Source organism: Citrus sinensis, chromosome 8 (assembly GCF_022201045.2).
Source record: "Citrus sinensis cultivar Valencia sweet orange chromosome 8, DVS_A1.0, whole genome shotgun sequence".
In the NCBI taxonomy this organism is placed as follows: Eukaryota; Viridiplantae; Streptophyta; class Magnoliopsida; order Sapindales; family Rutaceae; genus Citrus; species Citrus sinensis.
This window is the reverse complement of record NC_068563.1, coordinates 28,613,763-28,632,586: the sequence shown is the minus strand read 5'-3', so window position 1 is coordinate 28,632,586 and position 18,824 is coordinate 28,613,763. Positions and strand designations below refer to the sequence as shown.

The following is an 18,824-nucleotide window of genomic DNA, read 5'->3' as shown; positions in this document are numbered from 1 at the left end:
TCTATATAAAACATTAGCAAAACCCAAATAAAAAGGGTGTGCATTAGGGATGGCAAAAATTCCCACGGGGACGGGTATCCTCGAGAATTTTCCCCATTCGGGGAGGGTATGGGGATAATTTCATACCCAATTTCTTATTCGGGAAGGGGACGGAAAAATTTTTTTACCCAATTTCTTATTCAAGGAGGAGACGGGGATGAGGTGGAATCCCCATCCCCTACCCATTTCCCCATTTTAATTTTTAATTTTATTTTAATTTTTTAAAATTACTAGTAAATAAATTATAAAATTATAAATATTGGTAAAAATAAAAAATATCAAAATATTTATATTATTAAACTTTTAGATTAACTAATTAAAGTCTTAAATTTTTATTTAGGACATTAAAAAGACCGAGTAGATTCTAATAGCCAAACATTTTTTTTAATTTTAATATTCTTTAAATATTTTAAACTTAAATCTATTTTTTATTTATTTTTAGATGTTATAATTGCCCACAGCGAATCACAATTTTAATATCTAATCTAATCTAATCTAATATTTGCTTTTGATTTGCTCCGATTTAACTATTGTGTTGTAAAGGGAATAGTCCACATTTATAAAGTGCCCACGCCACCATTGAAAAAGTTAATTTTGAATCTAAATTCGATTTTATTTGTAACAATTTTGTATTAGACTATTAATTTGTTCATAATAGTTTATAAAAGAAGTTTGTATCCCTTGCATGTTGCGTTACTTACTAATTTAATGTATGTGACTTTTGTAATAGATATTAATGTAAGATATATTTCGAACTTTACTTTTATTTGAATTTTTTATTTTAATATGATTAACTCAAGATCGAAAAAAAAAATATATTAGTTATTCGGGGATCGGGGACCCTCGGGGATCCCCTGTTATTATTCGGGGAGGGGATGAAGATTCTCTCAAGTAATTCTGACGGAGACGGGGAGGGGATGGGGATTCTCTCAAGTAATTCTGACGGGGACGGAGAGGGGACGGAAACATACACAAAATATCGGGGATAGGTACGGGGAGATCGGTCCCCTCCCCTCCCCTCCCCATTGCCATCCCTAGTGTGCATTGATGACTTTTTGGGATCTTTGGGAGTAAACCAATGTTTGTAAATTTCGTCATATGGGTAAATTGAATTTGACCCAAACATTTTGAGTTTTTTGTTTAGATAATAGATACGCCATAAAACTAAAAAGTGATACTTTTCAGCAATATGCTCGCTTCTTTTTTTTTTTTTTTTTTGGCTTCACAATGTGCTCACTCTTTAGTTTGTTCACTGATATGACCAATTAACATGACAAAGACCAAATTACCCTTACTTTGTATAAAAATAAAAATCCATTTTTCTCAAACTATTTTTTTTTTAATTATGTGACTTTCATCATCAATAAGTTTAGATTAATCAAGTGCTTGTTTGACTCCTTGAAATTAATTAATTATTATAGTTCTTGATAGTATGCTTTTTGGTTCGCCATTATTTACTAAATTCAAAACCCAAAAGGTATAATGGAATCAAAGTTTTTCAATCAAAATTCAAAACCCAAAAGGTATACTGGAATTATGGAACTTGTATATTCTTCAGTGCTTCCACTGTTTCGAAAACTCTTCCTTCTCAGGAATAAAGTAAGATAGCTAGCATTATAACATCAATAAACGACTTGACATATTTCATGGACTTGAAAAGAGATTCTAGGAAGAGATTGATAAATGTCTAGAAGATCTTAAGGTTTTATGGCTTAGAAACCTGCGGCCTACAACACAATGCAACTCTATCCAAGTGTAAATGCGAATCCTCAAATAGTTTCTTGGATAGGGCACCAGCAGATTGAAACTACATGCCAAGAACATAACAAAATCATAGTTTCAGATGGTTCCTTAAGCATCAGTTATCAAAGACAATAAATAATCTTCAAGAAATATATTACCCATTATCTATGATCATTGACCGAGTTGGTACATGCTGCAAAACGAATTGAAAACAACTGTTAGACCAAAGCATTATCTCCAAAACAAGTAAATTAAGGATAAATTCTGAAGCAAAAAGGGTAGTAGTTGAAGCTAATTGACACCAGAGCTACTCTATTATAGATTTATGTAAATTCTTGTTCGAAACGGGCCCTAAATCTAATTCCAGGTTTTTAACAATCCAAGAAACTGTTGCTGTATAAAGTAACCAAATAATTATCACCAGAAACAAATACACAAGGATTCACATTGTACGTGAGAATTATATACGAATTAAGCTGATCAAGGATCTCTTGAATGGCAAGTGCTTTTGAGAAGAAGTGCCTCAAGAAAAGAGAGAGTAAAGAAAGAATTCAAGTTCTTGATTTTGGGCTATCAGTTGAGAGAAATGAGAATCCAAGAAGAAAGAGAGTGATGAAATGAAGGAATTCAAGTGCTTGGTTTTGGGTTATAAGTTGGGAGAAAAGAGAAAGAGCGGTTGTTGATAATTATAAATTTGCAAAATAAAATCTGAGCTTAAGCTAAAAGGTGCACGGCTGATTGGTAGGTTATGCAGGGTTAACAGCGCCAGAGTGCTTCCTTTTCTTTGAGGTCAGGTTCTTCTGATTATCACTCCGATCATACAAGTATTGTTGTTTGAAAATTTTAATTTTGGGGATGGTTTTTTAATTACATGGAATTTCATTATTGTGTACATTTAGTGCAAGATTCTTTATATATATAAATTTGCAGCATACATAAGACAATAATTCAGTTTCTTCATATATAAAAAGCTTTATAAACTTTTTTAATGTGTTGGTATGAGATGTTACATCTTTCAGCTGAACTGGGTGTTTGTTTTCTGGCTGATAGAACTGCGCCTTCAGTTGCTTCTTCACCTTCTCCCATAATCGAATTGGCGCATTTTAATTCCCACTATCGCCTCCAATTTACAATCATCTATGTACACTATGCGCCTTGAACTTAATTATTTAAGCAATCAGTTTCAAACTAGGGCAATGTCAAATAAATTTTCCACACTATTCAACCAATCTTTGAAAAAAAAAGTTTTACATGCAAGAACCCCTTGCCTTTGACCTATAAAACACCCATATATTGACAGATAAAACACCCATATATCCTCATCAGAATCTTCCTCTGATCATGATTCCTAAAATCCTTCCCGCGGCAACGCTCTCTCATCTGTTGGGGCCATCTTCCGCCACCAGAGCCTTCATCCTCTTATCGTCATCAACAAGTCGTTTGTCTCCATCATCTTCCTTTGGTGCCATAGAAAAGGAAAGCGTAGGCTATGATACTAATTTGACCCATAAAAAAAATTGAACAAGACAATTTATTCATAAAAAGTTGAGTAAACAAAAAGTTTTAATCTACTTCTCTTTATACTAAAGGAGCGATTGTTGAAATACCTTGGAATTCCTCACATTTATGCCAGAGTTCAAGAATTTATCTCCAAATATAATACTAATCAAAAGAAACAAAATGCAAAAATGAAAAAGTCAAATCGAGTTTCTTTGAAAAGAAACAAAAGTTTTCTTGTTACACTAATCCAAAATTTCCCCTCACTCCGTATACATGTCCATGTCCTACATTCAGGATTTTCTTTCGGACGAATGCGAACTATATGACCCACCAATCAGCCAATTGCATGGAGTCCAATTTACTTTTTCACATGAATGCATTAACCTCTGAAAGTAAAACTAATGAGAAGTTTGACTTGTACGTAAACTGCTTAATGTTAGGGTCTTGCCAAGTTACAATTACAGCCAACTTAAAATGATCTAAAAATTAAGTGAATTCTATTATTATATTACTTATGTTTACATGTTTTAAATAGGTAAATTATATTAATTGCAACTTAATAAGATCCTTATTGTTACTACAGACAAACATTTCGACACAGTACACTATTAACAAGACAGTCATAGTTGAGTCAATGTTAACAAGACAATCGTGGTTGAATCAATGTATTGAAATTAAAAGTTAATGCTATTTTCAACTCATATTTTTTTAACACAACTTAAACTCCGTTAATTACAGATCGATATTCGAGACACAATTCTTTTGGATATGATTCAAATAAAGACAGTTGTAGGGTTGTAGGTAGTTGAGTCGTATTAAATTATTTCAAGCTGCAAATTAATGTTATTTTCAACAACAGCAATAATAATAATAATAATAATAATAATAATAATATAACTCGAATTCTTTTTTCTTCCACAGGTTAAACTCTTTTTTTTTTCAATTATTAATTACAAATCGAGTAGGAAACATCCTCATGAAATCATTATAAGAGGAGATACTTCTCTAATTAACACATGCAATTCTTGACATAACGATTCTTTGGTTTCCGAGAGATATTTTTGATCAATCAGATTTACAATGGAAGGTGACAGAGAAGCAATTGTTTATGATTGTTTTTCTTCACAGTTCTATTTGTGCCGTAGCTGCCATACCCACATTCTTTTGATTCAAAATTGCATACACACCGTACGTAATATCAATGAATTATATTTGTTATAACAATTGCTTTCAACGTATTTTTGTAGCATGCACAAAATCGTTCAGTTCATGCATCGAATCCGTAAGTAATTTATTTGCTCAGTTACATTTGTTGACATGTTGAATTAAGAAATTAACTCCCCTTAATTTTGCATTGTGATTAATTTCTCGTGCTTGACATCCAGTGACAACTTGGTTGTTCCAACAGAAGGCAATCATTTTAAAATTGGTGATGTGACATTAGCGTATGTAACTTGCACAGGATGCAAGACTGTGGTGGGCTTCAAATGTGTAAGATCATATATATCCTTTGTATTTAAGTTTCTAACTTTCTGTTAAGCTCCAGTGGGAAGAAGCGGCCTTCTTAAAACTTAGGTTTTAGGTTTGACCTTCAACAAATGAGTGAGTTAATAATAATAACCGAGTTATACACATTTTTATAACTGAAAATTGTACTGCGATTTCAGATTCAAGTGAATTATCAAAGTAGTTGTCTCTACCAACAAGGAAACGTTGGACTGTATTTGTAAGTATCCCTTTTTTTTTAAACTGAAAAATACTCTCAAAAAGATTTCTCTTCGTTAGATTTAGTTATTTCCATTTCAATTTTTTGGTTTTAATTGAAGAATCTTAATTCAGGGAGGATTTATTGTTCTGGGATGGTAATCAGATTCTGGATGCCGAAACATTGCAGCCAGTTGAGGAACCTCTTAAGATTTAAGCAGATTTATTGAATGAAAGTCGTCAAGATTTTTTTTTTTTTAATTTGTATTCGTTTAATGTCCCGAGTACTCAAAATCTGTATGTTTATTACAAAATTTGCAAGAGACTGTATGGTTACTTTTTTATTTATTTGTTTTATTACTGTTCTTTTTCCCTTTTAATTTCTCGCGGTCCGAGTACTTGGTTACAAAAAAATTAAAGACGCAAAAAATTGTCTGCAGCTCAGAGTCTTCCACGGCATGAAAAATTATTTGACGACTAGCTATTTTATACGGATTAGAATTCTTTCTCAATGATCTCTTAATTTTATTTGTTCTTTAGTGTTAGTGTATAATTAAAATTTAATTATTTTATTTTTAATTTATTAACCACCAATCCTTTAAGTGAATTTTATCCCATAAAAGATTTAATCATGAGAGGAGATCTCAATAAATACAAACTAAAGTTAGTTCACTTTAGTTTTAAAGTTAGTTTCCCTGGAATGCTAAAATTTTAAGATTTTCGCCTTTTATTTCATGTTCTTGACTTAGTTACTCATGATCTCCCTTTTATTTCACAGACTCTCATTTTTTAGTATTAAATAACTACTGTTGGATTGTTCATGTTATATCTATCATAGCAAGTTTGCATTTCAGCCTATCCTATGCTTATCACTAGTATCATTCATACTATCTACTCATAAGAATCATTATTAAAGCTCATCAATTTACTTGGAACTTTAAAGAAACTCATACATTGTGGATAGAGCGCGCGCGTGCACACACACACACACACACAGTCCCTTGTAGACTTACTAAATCACCTTTAGTAACTACATGTAAAGGTAGTCCAATTACTGACGCCACAAAGTGTGCTTCAAATATCAGTCAAATGTCATTTTTGTAATAAAAATAGACTTACAAGGGAAATTTTAAAATACATTAGAGGTAATACAATCAACTAATGCATATATGATGTGTGTAATTAAATTTAATATAACCACCACTTGTATTGTGGTTTTTTAAAATAAATATATACGTGTTATTACATCATTTACTTGTTGTATAGTTAACATGACGTATTCTTTATTTAAATTTATGATTCGAATCCAGGTAGTTGGCTAAATAAATTTGTTTAACAAATAAAAAAGCTAAATAAATCTACTTAAAAAAATAAAAATCAATTGGTCAGGCCCTTAGGTGCGGCTTCAAATGTCTTTGCCTTTCTATTGCTATTGCTATATGATCCCAATGAGTATTCTGCGTAATTAAGACTTAAATTGTCTTTGCCTTTCTATTGCTATTGCTACATGATCCCAATGAGTATTGTATATAATTAAAGGCCAACTTAAATTGTCTTTGCCTTTCTATTGCTATTGCTATATGATCCCAATGAGTATTTTGTGTAATTAAAGGGCAGCTTAAACTGTCTTTGCCTTTCTATTGCTATTGCTATATGATTCCAATGAGTATTGTTGTAATTAAATAAATGATATACGTTATTCACGTAGAAAGTCAAGCACGGTGGTATGCCTGAATCATAAATGGCAAGTACTCTTAGAATTAATTATTAAATTAGCTTTACTAACTTCATTTAAAGGCAGTCCACGTACTGATACCACAAAGCAATGCAAGCTTCAATCTCTATCAAGGGGCATTTTTGTAAGAAAAATAGACTTCAGGGACAAGTTAGGGACAAAAACTCTATTGCCATTAAACTCCACTTATTCATTACCGCAGGAGAAAGTTGAACAAGAACAGATGTTTTTCAGGACATTTGTTCCATGTTCTTTCTGTGTAAATGCTCTGGTGGTTTTCAAGTTCAAGGAGCAGAAGCTGCTGCAGTTCATCATAATTCTCCACCATATTCCTTGGCGCTGGAAACTCTGCCTGCTGCTGTTACTGGTGAAGTTTGTGGGGAGCCGTTGGATTTGGTGGAGGATGAAGATGATTCGGTTGATCAGAGGGCTGACAAGTTCATTGAATGGTTCTATCAAGAAATGAGACTTCAGAGGCGGGATTCAATTTAGGAGCCACTCATTTCAATGACGGATTTCTTTATAATTTTCTTATACGAATTAACTTTTGTTAGCTTTTTGTTACTTGTCATATTTTCTCCACATGACTTTTACAGATCATGCATGGAGATGCATTTTTTTAAAATTTTATTAATTTTTATTCATTGTCTAGTGCGATTATGTGTTGAAAGTTAATACGTATTCTTTAATTTGAGGGGGAAAAAAAAAAAAAAAAACTCTTGGCACCTAGTTCCTTTGGCCGGCAGATGATTTTCTACCTAGCACGGATGATACAACTGTGCACGTATCAGCTTCCAAGTGGGTGCTGAATAGTAGGGCCCACATTCCCCAATGGAATGCTAACACTCTTGAAGTGGAGCGCCATAACAGTGCACAACTGGGCACACCAGAACAACACCCGTTTCCGCCCGAAATAATTTTGGTTTGTTAAGTCAGTTAAGCACCAGCCCTTTTCACATTGCAATTTTCTTTAAAATGTGTTTCCAGATTTGACTGCATATAAAGTCAGTCCACTTACTGATACACAAAGCGGGCTTCAATCTCTATTAAGGGGAATACGATCAAAATTTCACTTTGAAATTTCTTAATATCAGGATATTAAGCAAAGGTATAAATTATTCAGTTATCTATCGGCACAGTCTGTGACAAAAAGATGGATGACTAAATATTATAAACAATGCCACCTGACAGCTTCTTAGTGGGACCTCCACTTTTTGGCGACGAGCCACGCGGTTAATCCTCGAATAATTTTCGGATAGTCATTTCTATTAGTTTCTTGCACTGTATTCCGAGTCTCGTTTCTCAGCACCTGCAATGGCATACAACCACGAGGTTTTGTACAATCCAGGGCTCGAATACTACCTCTGCCGAAAGTGCAGCACACATATTTGCTTGCTTCGAGATTGCGCTTATGTAGTAAGTAAATGCTTGTTCTTGCCTTGCCTTTACTTTTCTTAGACTTGCGCTTATTCTTCATTGCAGAGGTGGATTGGCACTGCTTTTTCCAGCGCTCTTCCTCAACTAGCTTGATGCCTAATGTACATTTTTTTTCTCATAACTGCCATAAAGGAACTGATGAATAGACAATGGCTCATTACCATAATGAGAGATTTTTTTCTCATAACTGCAGATTCCATGGCGAAACTTGTTGATTCCTTACCCCTTGGACTTCATGTCTTTGAAAACCCTCCCGAGGGTCTTGGTTATTGGTTATATAATGATATATATGGGACCTCTATTCCCTGTTCTGTTTAGCCTAGTTTTACTAGGCTCCAATGTATCAAAAAAATATATATATGTGCACAGACTGCACTTGTCACTGTAGTATAATCTTCTTTAGCTAGTTTTCGTTCACTGTTATTGTCAAGTCATCGTTTTATGTTTTTTAATTCATAAATTGGTAGTAAATGCTCGATTGCTCTCTTCTTCACAATTATGGTATGGGGATAATAATCTCTCACAAATGGATTCTTGGTCATATTTGGTTTAGTGCTTTAAATGGCTCTTCAAATTTTTAATGTGTGTTTGTTGCAAAAGAAGATGCATAGCTTTTATCCAAAACAAGGTATACAATATTATTAGTCCTGATTCCGATTCTTGTTCCATATGAAAAATTAGCAGTTTCAGCATCCTTTTCTTTTGTTTGATGTAAATTTTCTTTATGTGCCAATACGAAAACATAAAGAATGCTTGTTTTAGTAAATAATTGATTTCTTCTCTGAGTTTATCTGTTCTTGATGGTGCTGTAGTGGCCTCAAACTTCCCACTACTGGATTGTTGAAAGTAACATCTTCCTCTGTTCAATTTGTTACATCAACTTTCTTGATCATACTGTTTTTATCTTTTTCCCTATGGTTAGAGAGTAGATAGTCAGCCTTTTATAATTTGCACTTGATTTTATAGATACTTCTTGGCTTTATACACAAAACTGAGTGTTTTAAGGAAATTTCATTGCTGCTTAGGAGAAGGATTTAATCATTATATCCTATGGTCTAACATTTGGTTTCCATTTTATGCATTTTGCAGCACAGAGAATTTAAGACTGTTCACACTGCAACTCTGTAAGTTATTTGTTAGCATATCAATTCTATTTCAGTAACAGAGTTTGGGAATTCTGTATTTTCTTTGTTGGGTTGACGTTAATTTCATTTTATATGAACTTCACCAACTTCTCTTTAATATTCTTTTGTGAGCCACTTTATTTTGTCGATGATTAATTACATTTATGGTTGACGTGCAGAGACAACGTGGTGATTGATACTACTCCAGAAAATCATATTATGCTTGATGGTCATATTTTAGCAGTTGTGCAATGCTCTGGCTGCCACAAGGAATTGGGCAGCAAATGTGTAAGATTTCTTTTAAAGATATTTCACCTCTAGAATTTTAATCGTTCTTTTACATATTAAGTAATTTTTTTTTTGTGCCTTAATGTTCCATTCTTCAGATTCAAGAAGGAAATCACAGCAACTATCTCTATGACTATGAAGAAGGAAAATTTGGTTTGAATTTGTAAGTTCTTTGCTATGTGAAACAAGGGGGCTTATTGCATTATAATATATTTGGTTATGGTTGAAAACTTGTTTTGCAGGAAGAGCCTACTCTTTTGGGATGGTAACCAAATGCTAGAAGCAAAAACACTGCAACCATGGGATGGAAACAACCTTGAAGAATGGGAGATGGAGCTCAATGAAGATGATCTCACTTGAAGATAATGATGCCACCATCAATCTGTAGTGAATTGTGCCGTCTTTCAATTAGAATGCTGCAATATGCTATGGTCTGATCATTGGGATTCAAGCTATTAGCTGTTGGCCGTTCACTTCTTGTTGTAGAGACAATGCTATTTTCTTTCCTTGTTTCTTATTCTAGGAATTGTGTGACTTTTTCTACAATTTGTTGACAGAAATCAGGGCAAAAAACCATACTCTGTTTTTGAATTTTGAATACTTAGAAAGTGAGATGAGACAGGGGATTGCTATCCCGGTTACTGTAAAAAAAAATAAAAAATGTCTTGCTTGTTCACTTGTACACAATATGCTCTGCGGTTGCTTGTAATTTTTTAGCTTCTCATTATCCCTTGTGTCTCCTTTGTCCCATCCCTGATACTTGTTTTGAGCTGGCTATTTTTAATTGGTGAGAAAGTAATTAATCAGCAATGATTAGACCTTTTTATTTAGTCACAGAAGTTTTAAGTTGTCTGATGCATTGCTTAGAGATTAGTAGACAGCTATATATAAGTAGACAAGCCCAAACTGAGTTGAAATGGAGAGTGAGTGGTTTTAGTGTTTTTAACGTCCAAGGAGAGAGTAGCTTTTAGCCAGATCTGGTTTACACTGTGTATAGAAGATTAGTTGAGCTGAAACTTAATGAGCATGGTTTAGACTTTAGAAGAGTATAGCATGCTGATGGCTGATGGAAGCATCTCAAGAGCTGGAGTTGAATACCCTGAAAATGATAGTCAAGTAGCTGAAACTTAATGACTTACTTTCTCTCTTTTTTATGATTTTTTTAATTTTAATTTTTGCTCTCTCACTCTTCGCAAAGACAAATTCATTTGTTTCTAATTTTCAACTCCCAAGTCCCAAAGCTAGCAGGGACGGTAAGAAAATTCGGGCCGGCCCAAATTTGAGTTGGCCCTGGCCATCCTACGAGCTTTGGCTCGGGGCTCCCGTATGAGGATCTGGACAAGAGTTTAGGAAAAAAAGTCCTGGCCAAATCCAAGTCCTCTATTTAAAAAAAAAATTAAATTTATAAATTAGAATAATATGTAAATTAGTCTCATTAATTATCTCATTGTAAATATCAGTAAGTAATTGTCTGATTGTAAATATCAGTTATTATATTATATAAACTAACGGGACTTATCTAGGCAATGTTAGTAAACTAGTCTCAGTGATTATCTAATTGTAAAGAATACAAATAAAGAACATAATCTTTTTCTTGGAAATATTAATAATGAATTAATGGGTTATATAATACTTTTAATTATAGCCCTTTAACATTAAGGTTATTGAATATAAAATTTGTACAAAAATTCTTAATTGTAGCGTAATTATTGATTAAAGAGAGACCTAAAAATTGACTTTCCTATTTCCTATTATCAATTAAAAAGATATTTATTAATTTAAATATATCAAGGAAATAATAAAAAAAAGGTATTCCTAACGTGATCACAATAAGGCCTTCTTAAACACATAGAGCTCAAGGTCGACCGCCTAACTCACTTATGCTTAAAGCCGGCCTTGTGTTCTTTCCCATCTCTTGTTGAAGTAACATCTTTTTAATTTAATTTTTATTGGGCCATTATTTTTTAATATTGTTGTTACTGTTAGCAATGCGACCTGTCAATAAATACAACTTATAAAGAATTAGGACGACTTAAGACAAGGGGTTTTAAGCTTTTCTTGGATGAGTTTTTTTTTTTAATAATCTGCTTAATACTTTGGGGTTTTAGTAAGTTTTTTGTGAAATCTTGATGATAAAAGAAAATCATTGATGAAGAAAACAATTTGTGTTTTATTTGTGGATTTAATTAGATGTATCTTTGTCTTGTCCTTTAATGTAATTTTAACAAAAATTAAAATCATAAAATACTCTAATGGGTTTTAAGAGGGTTTTGAAAGGGTGCCAATAGTCAACCCTCGAAGTATTGAATTCATTGTTGGGTTGTAATTAATCGAGATTATGGTCCAAGTATTATTGGTCTTGGTCCTAAATACATTTCTTGACTTGGGCCTAACATGAGGAAGCAGTTCACAGTTCAGGCCTTCACGACATTAATTATTGTTGTGAGCATGATAAAGTTTATGAGATGTATTTGGTACACTATATTTGTATTATAATATATTATATTAATTAATAAAGGATGTGTTACATTTAGTTATATTACATTAGCATTATATTATATTAATGTTATACAATGTTTGGTGTTATATTATTATATATAATAATTTTGTATGTTATTATTTATATTAAATTAATTTTTATAATTATAAATACATAAAAGTTTTATAATTTATATTTATTAAATTTATTATCTTAATTATAAATAAAAATAAAATTACTCACAGCTGGCATCGTGAGCCACTGGGAACCATTGCCAAGATTCATATTTCGATATATTTTGACTTCAATTTTGGTGCCACTAGAATCTTCATAATGGGATCTACACAACAATACATTTTTCATGAGCAATGGAGTTTCCTATCATTGTAAACATACAATCAAAGTTTTTATTATGAAACTCTGACTATAGACCTACGGTGGACAGTGGACAGTGAACAGCGAATGGAAGCTCCATTTTTTATAGTACATACAGCATTGAGTAGCTCCAGTGATAAGGATTCTATTGGTACTATTATTAAAGTCAAAGGATACCAAAATAATATTGTTGGCGATGAATTGTGGTGGTTGGTGGTAGGCAATGTTTTTGGCATTTAAATTTATTATTTTATAAATTAATAATAAATAAACTAAATATGTTTTAATTGATTAAATAATTTTATCTTTTAAAAGTTACAATACAGCTTATACACAAGGGAGGCACATGTTTTTATAATGCGGCAAAAGTTGTAATAAGGCTTTAGTTAATGCTGCTCAATGCATTTCATTTCAATTGTCAAACATGGGATTATTTCAACAAATACTAGTCCCATAAAGTTTCATTTCAATTGTCAACATACGTATATATTATTATTAATACAATGATGCCACAACACAAATTCATGTTAATTTATTATGTTAATAAATTGCCAAACATGACTTCATTACTACTATACCATTTTGAAAGGAACACACCCATTTTCAAATGCAATAATATTGAAGAAATGTTTAAAAATTACCGAGGATAATTCAGCGTGTATTTTACAGAAGAGAAGTTAAAGATAGCTATGAACAGGGAGGTCAAAAAGAAGCTTGCCATATACAAAAATGTAAATACAACGGACAACAACGGGAAAAAGATGAGGGAAAAGGAGGTTCAGTTTTTTCAGTTTACATCCGCCAACCATTTTGATTTTGAGAAGGAGATGTCATCCGCATAATACATGACATGTCGGTTCTTTGAATATTGTATGTAACACATGTCGTTCCTTAAAGATGGCAAGTTTATTATATAATATGATAAAGGAGACCTCCAAGAAAAGCATAAGGTACTTAGCCCCCATTTGGTATCAAGGCGTTATACTTTTTAAGTTATAATTGTTGAAAAAATTGTAATTATAAAATAAAAATTAATAATATATAATAAATATATATATATATATATATATATATATATATATTCTAATAAAGATATTCTTACTTTGTTAAAGTGAAGGTGTTATTAAAATATTAAAAGAAATTAACATATTAAAAATTATATTTTTTTGAAAAGCCTCAACACACCACGATATTGATGCCCAATTAAATTCTCGCCACTCGAAGAATCAGAGCAAACAAACATTTTTGGTATCATTCTAGTTTCTTGAACAATGCAAGCCGCTTATCATTCAAGAGACTAGATGACGTATTCTTTTGCTTTTCTATTCTATGATATTCTTTCCCCTTAATAAGCTAAGACTATTTAGAGAAGTAAAAAAGAAATACATGATGTAATTGTGTTTCAAACAGCACTTAGTGTGTTATAGTTATCTATGTTCAATGACAGAGTATGAATTACATATATTGCTATTTTAGATACATTTTTCTTACAAAATCATAATCCTTCAACAATAATTTAGAAATTGGAATTTCCCATCATCTCACTTGCATAAAATGAAGTACTCAAGAGAATCATACAAAGAGATTAACTGAAATGGATGAACATTTAAAAAAAAAAAGAAAAAGTCCTTTGCTCCCTTTGTAATTTGTCCTTGAATTATCATTGCTCTGGAAATGCGTCCACAATTGGTTGCATTCTCATTGAGTCCATTATCAGCTGACCATTCCAGAACAACAATTTACGCCTGCAATCAAAACCCAAAAGGCAATATAAAATATTCTACATACTGACAAGCAATTTTGTATAATTTTCAGTCAGAAGCTTACAAATCCATCAGAATTCTTCCTTCTCGAATTATGTCATGCGAGTATTCCACTTGAACCTGAAGAATCTAACATTTTCAGATACAAGAATTTGAATCGGTTACGCTGTTAGGGAAAAATTGTACAGACGATCTTACAAACTTGTAGCCAATTTGCGCGAAGCATCCAACACAGTACAAATTTGCCACAGTGGATCCGTTGACCCTTGAATGAGTTTCTGAGCTGTCAATCACCAAGTTGTCACTGCTTAATTATCAAAAACACATTGAATCATATAAAATTTAAATTTCCAACATATCTATTATCAAACCAAAAAGTAAAATTCAAGCAGCTATCTCACACACTCTCTAGGATGACTGATGCAGTCTGCGTATCCTGCAAAATGCATTCACAAAATTGGTTAGACGACGGGAGAATTAATGTTCGAAATTCATTTCAATCAATCGACAAGGTGCTTGCCGCAATATTAATAATTGAATTTTGTTCTCAAGGTTCGTTCGATGTGTTAAGTGTATGGCATTATGAAATAATAGGTTTTGAAAAGTATGAACACAAACATATATATGATCAAAGAGAAGAAAGTTGAGAGGTGTTACTAAGGAGAACGGTTCTCGCAACAAAGCAATGTGGGTATGACAAGTAGTACACAAGAAAAAACGTGTGTCAGGATTCTGATCATATCGAACAGCAGATCGCTCTGCCACTGCTTCTTTTTGAGCAGGTTTCATTTGTCAAGATCTAGGTTTAGGGTTTTGAGTTTTGAGTTAAATAAAGGGCTCTTTTTTATTTATGTGATACTTTTAAAATATATATGTACACACACATTTATATTTCTGAAATTCTATATGAGCAAGCAAATTGGGTCGGGCAGAATAACGGGCTCAGAAAGAATTATGAAGCTATTGATATTGGCTTCACATAAATGTTTTTGAAAATATACAAAGAGCATTGCGAAAATTACAAGCAATATATTATAGGATTTTCAGTTGAAAAAATAATGGTCAGAATCTAGAGTAAATTGCAACTTCTCTTTATTTCTGAATTTGGGGTATATCTCAAACCTACCTACCAAAATTACTCTCGTGTCTTGAATGTTTTTGAGTAATTAGAGAACCAAACAAATCTGCAATGAGAAGAACTAAGATGGAAAGAGAGTAAAGAAAAAGAATCCTGAGCTGTAAAACGAAATCTTTCTGAGTAAGCCCTGTCCTTATGCAATCTCAAGTTTATCAGAAATATTTACTGTCTCAAAGTTGTTATAATTCTAAGAAAAACAATTCAGCTTCTCATCTCACTTCTGAGTACTAAGACAAACAAGTGAACAACTCTATAATGACAACAACGAAACAAAAGAATAACAAACGAGAATCCTGTGCCGTGTGCAGTAGGTAACCAATGTTAATTGAACTTTGACACAAGTTAGCCCCCCGAGTTGTCCAGGATCTGCCATACTCATTGCCTCACAATGAACAAAGCTCCTACCAAACCGCTTCCTTCCACTATGCTATGACCACCAAGTACTGCAGCTTATCACTATAATCAGATTCATCAATCAAAACCCTGAAAAGTTATAACAGTCACGCCATATCCGTTTTATAAGCTTACATTGCGGTAAGAATTCTTCCTCCTGGGAATAAAGAGTCATCATCAGGTTTGGGTGGATCCAATTGAACCTGAAGAATGGACATTTGAGAAACAAAATTTGAACTCACTTGGGAGTAGAAAGTAATTCTAGAGGAGAAAATATATAGTAGCATTTTCATGTTAATGAACTGTAGCATTTAGTACAGAAACTTGATGGAATATTTTCATTGGAAGACACCAGAAATTTTCAGTAAACTGCAACTTCTATTCTTTGCTTCTTCTATACAGAAACTTGATGGACATTTGAGAAACAACAAGGACAGAAATTGCACTTTCTCATCAGAGATACAAATCTATAAGACGAACTAAAAGGAAAGAAGAAGGAAAATGGACAAGAATCCTGCGCAGCAATTGCATTTTTAATAGGACTTCTAAGAGAGCCCTTCTGTGATATCCTCGAATTAATTATCATTGCTTCACAGTAATTTAGTCGTCCTCTTCAGGCTCAGGCGGAAGCAATGTGATTGCGTCTATCACCTGCTCACCATTCCAGTAAAGCAGCTTCCGCCTACGAACAGAATCTTCAATCAAAACCCACAAAAACTTTGTATACCATACATAAATATATTTCGATAACTTACAATTCAAGCATCAGTCTTCCTTCTATGAGTCTTTCGTGGAATGAATCCACTGCAATCTGAAGAATGTAACATTCATTTACATTATTTGAACCTAATTTGGAGCAGAAAGCCATGCAAAAAGAGGAAAATTGTACAGAATATCTTACAATTGTCTGGCCCAATAGCATGTTGCATCCAACACAATGCACATCTGCCTCTATCATCTCAATGTTGTCGAAGGCGTCTTCCAAGTAATAATGTTCCGGGGTGTCAACCACCACATTGACGCTAGCCACGTCGAGATTATGATTAATCATAATTGTGAAATTTTAAGGCAATTTAAAATAGAACACAAAGTATTACTTAATCTAAGAGGAATAAAAAGTTTATAGTTGGATATTGAAACAGAAACTGATGTGTAATCAAGTATAATTCAACAAATAACTTACGCCTTTTCCAGGAGAAGTGACTCATTCGTTCTAACCTGTAAAATGCATGAAAACAATAGTTAGAACAACAGATCAAGTTTGCAACAGGATTCGTAAGTAAGTAAACAGGATAATCATTGCTGCATGTTATAATTAAGTACTTTTCTGTCAGAGCAATTACATTTTCTTGGACATCATTCACCAGTAAACGTTTCTGTGCAAATAAGAATTGTCTTCTTTGTCACAAAAAGAAACGATGAGGCGCTAAAAAGAAACTCAATTAAGTGGTTACTGGTATTAGTCTTTCTTGTCACTATTGTTGGCATGTAAAAAACGATTGATGCAAACAACCATGAAAAAGCCGAAGTTCAACAAAATATACAGATTGTGCAGACAACGTTCACATGCTTAAGCATAAATCATCCTTACATATTATTACTCAAAAAGTATACACATTGATCAGAGAGAAGAGAGAGAGAGAGATGTTACCATAGAGACTACTTCTTGCCGCAAAGCAAATTGGGTATGGCAAATAGTACACAAGAAGATACGTGAGTCCGGAGTCTGGTCATATTGTATGACAAAAAGCCTTCCCATTGCATACTTGTATGATCAAACAGCTCTTGAAGACTTGTTTCTGTTCACAATAGATGGTCTCAAGAAGATGGTTCTGCCCCAAACCAATGATCAGATTCAAGTTTTATGTGGAGTGGGGAAATGGGTGTAAAGAAAGAAAGTGCTTCTAGTTCTTGATTCTGATTTTCAGAATGGCTTATTTGCTGAGAGATAAAGAAAGGTTCTTGAATCTTGATTGTGAAATTGCCAAGATAAAGCACTTTCAAATAAAGCTGCGAAGAGAATACTGTACAAGAACAGAGTAGGAGCGAGAAACAGGGGAGCGAAAGCAGCTTCAGTTTTTCAGTTTTAGTAACTGTCATCCTGAGGACACCTATAAATACACACGCACACACCCCTGGCTAGAGTAGCCGCGCGCGCTTAAAATAGAATTCACATAGAGAATACGTTGCCTGTTTATTTTAAGAACAACTTCAAAGCATCAATCTTCAATATTCTCATCAATTTTCTTTAAGCTTCTGCTTGATTAAATCACTTCTTCTGAGGTTGATTGGAACATCTTTAGATTACTATAGTCCTTGTAACGACTGAAATTCTCAGTATACTGCGGTGGGCCAGCATTTCAGCAAATGGGTTGTACTGATCACGTGACATCTAATAACTTTCCTTAATTCCAACTTATAATTTTGGGCTCAAGCAAGATTTGAAAATTGAAGAAACCAGCCATGGCCACAATAGACAACTTCAGACGAATCACAATTGAAGCCCCATTTAACCGAGAATTTCATCATAATTGTTCATTATACTATTTTCATTTTCTAACATAATTAACATGCAAAGCACTAGAATTCTAGATCAATTTTTAACACGGATTATGAGTTCAAAGAGGAAGTGATGTTCTTGATTGTGACTGGGATTTGATCAGAATATCTCGGAAAGTATTAAGCGAGAGATATAGAGGTGGGAAAGGTGCCCCGTTACTTGGTTATAATAATAACCGCTTTTCTGTGAAGGATCACCTGTTTTCAGGATGCAGGCAGACTGATTTGTGAAGTTACAGTAATAATATCTTGTCATGCAAAAACTACTCACATTTCTTTTATCCGTTTCTTTTGCCTAAATGCACAAAGGCCTAACGAGATTTGTAGAAATATCAACATGTAAGGAGAACAATAAAACATAAATCGTAGGAGTGCAGTGATCATTTTGGGAAAAAGCGGAGATTTCATGAACTGTGGCAATTGTACAGAAACTTAATGGAATGCATTAGTTTAGAAATCCTGTAATACAGACACCAGGACATCCAGTATATTGCAACTTCTATTCTTTACTTCAATTGCCACGTTTCAAATTCACCAGACATATTAC

General features: G+C 33.2%; 2 protein-coding genes across 2 annotated transcripts in view; both read right to left on the bottom strand.

The window, feature by feature from the left end:
• The window catches only part of LOC102628579 (actin-depolymerizing factor 1), a 44,251-nt gene that overhangs the window by 17,527 nt on the left and 7,900 nt on the right, over positions 1-18,824 (bottom strand). The gene's annotated exons all lie outside the window — the stretch shown is intronic.
• On the bottom strand, positions 13,832-18,645 carry LOC127899187 (uncharacterized). Its single transcript, XM_052432427.1, has 7 exons — positions 17,370-18,645; positions 16,902-16,936; positions 16,620-16,740; positions 16,474-16,529; positions 14,845-16,400; positions 14,252-14,623; positions 13,832-14,169 (listed from the first exon to the last, which is right to left on the bottom strand). Exons 1-5 carry the CDS (start codon positions 17,475-17,477, stop codon positions 16,319-16,321), a joined length of 402 nt encoding a protein of 133 aa, XP_052288387.1. The 5' UTR covers positions 17,478-18,645; the 3' UTR covers positions 13,832-14,169; positions 14,252-14,623; positions 14,845-16,318.

Coding starts and splice junctions, on each gene's coding strand:
- LOC127899187 (XM_052432427.1), bottom strand. CDS start 17,477: ATGGGAAGGCTTTTTGTCATACAATATGACCAGACTCCGGACTCACGT. Junction 16,937..17,369: donor GGCAAGAAGTAGTCTCTATG/GTAACATCTCTC, acceptor TGCATTTTACAG/GTTAGAACGAATGAGTCACT. Junction 16,741..16,901: donor TCACTTCTCCTGGAAAAGGC/GTAAGTTATTTG, acceptor CGACGTGGCTAG/CGTCAATGTGGTGGTTGACA.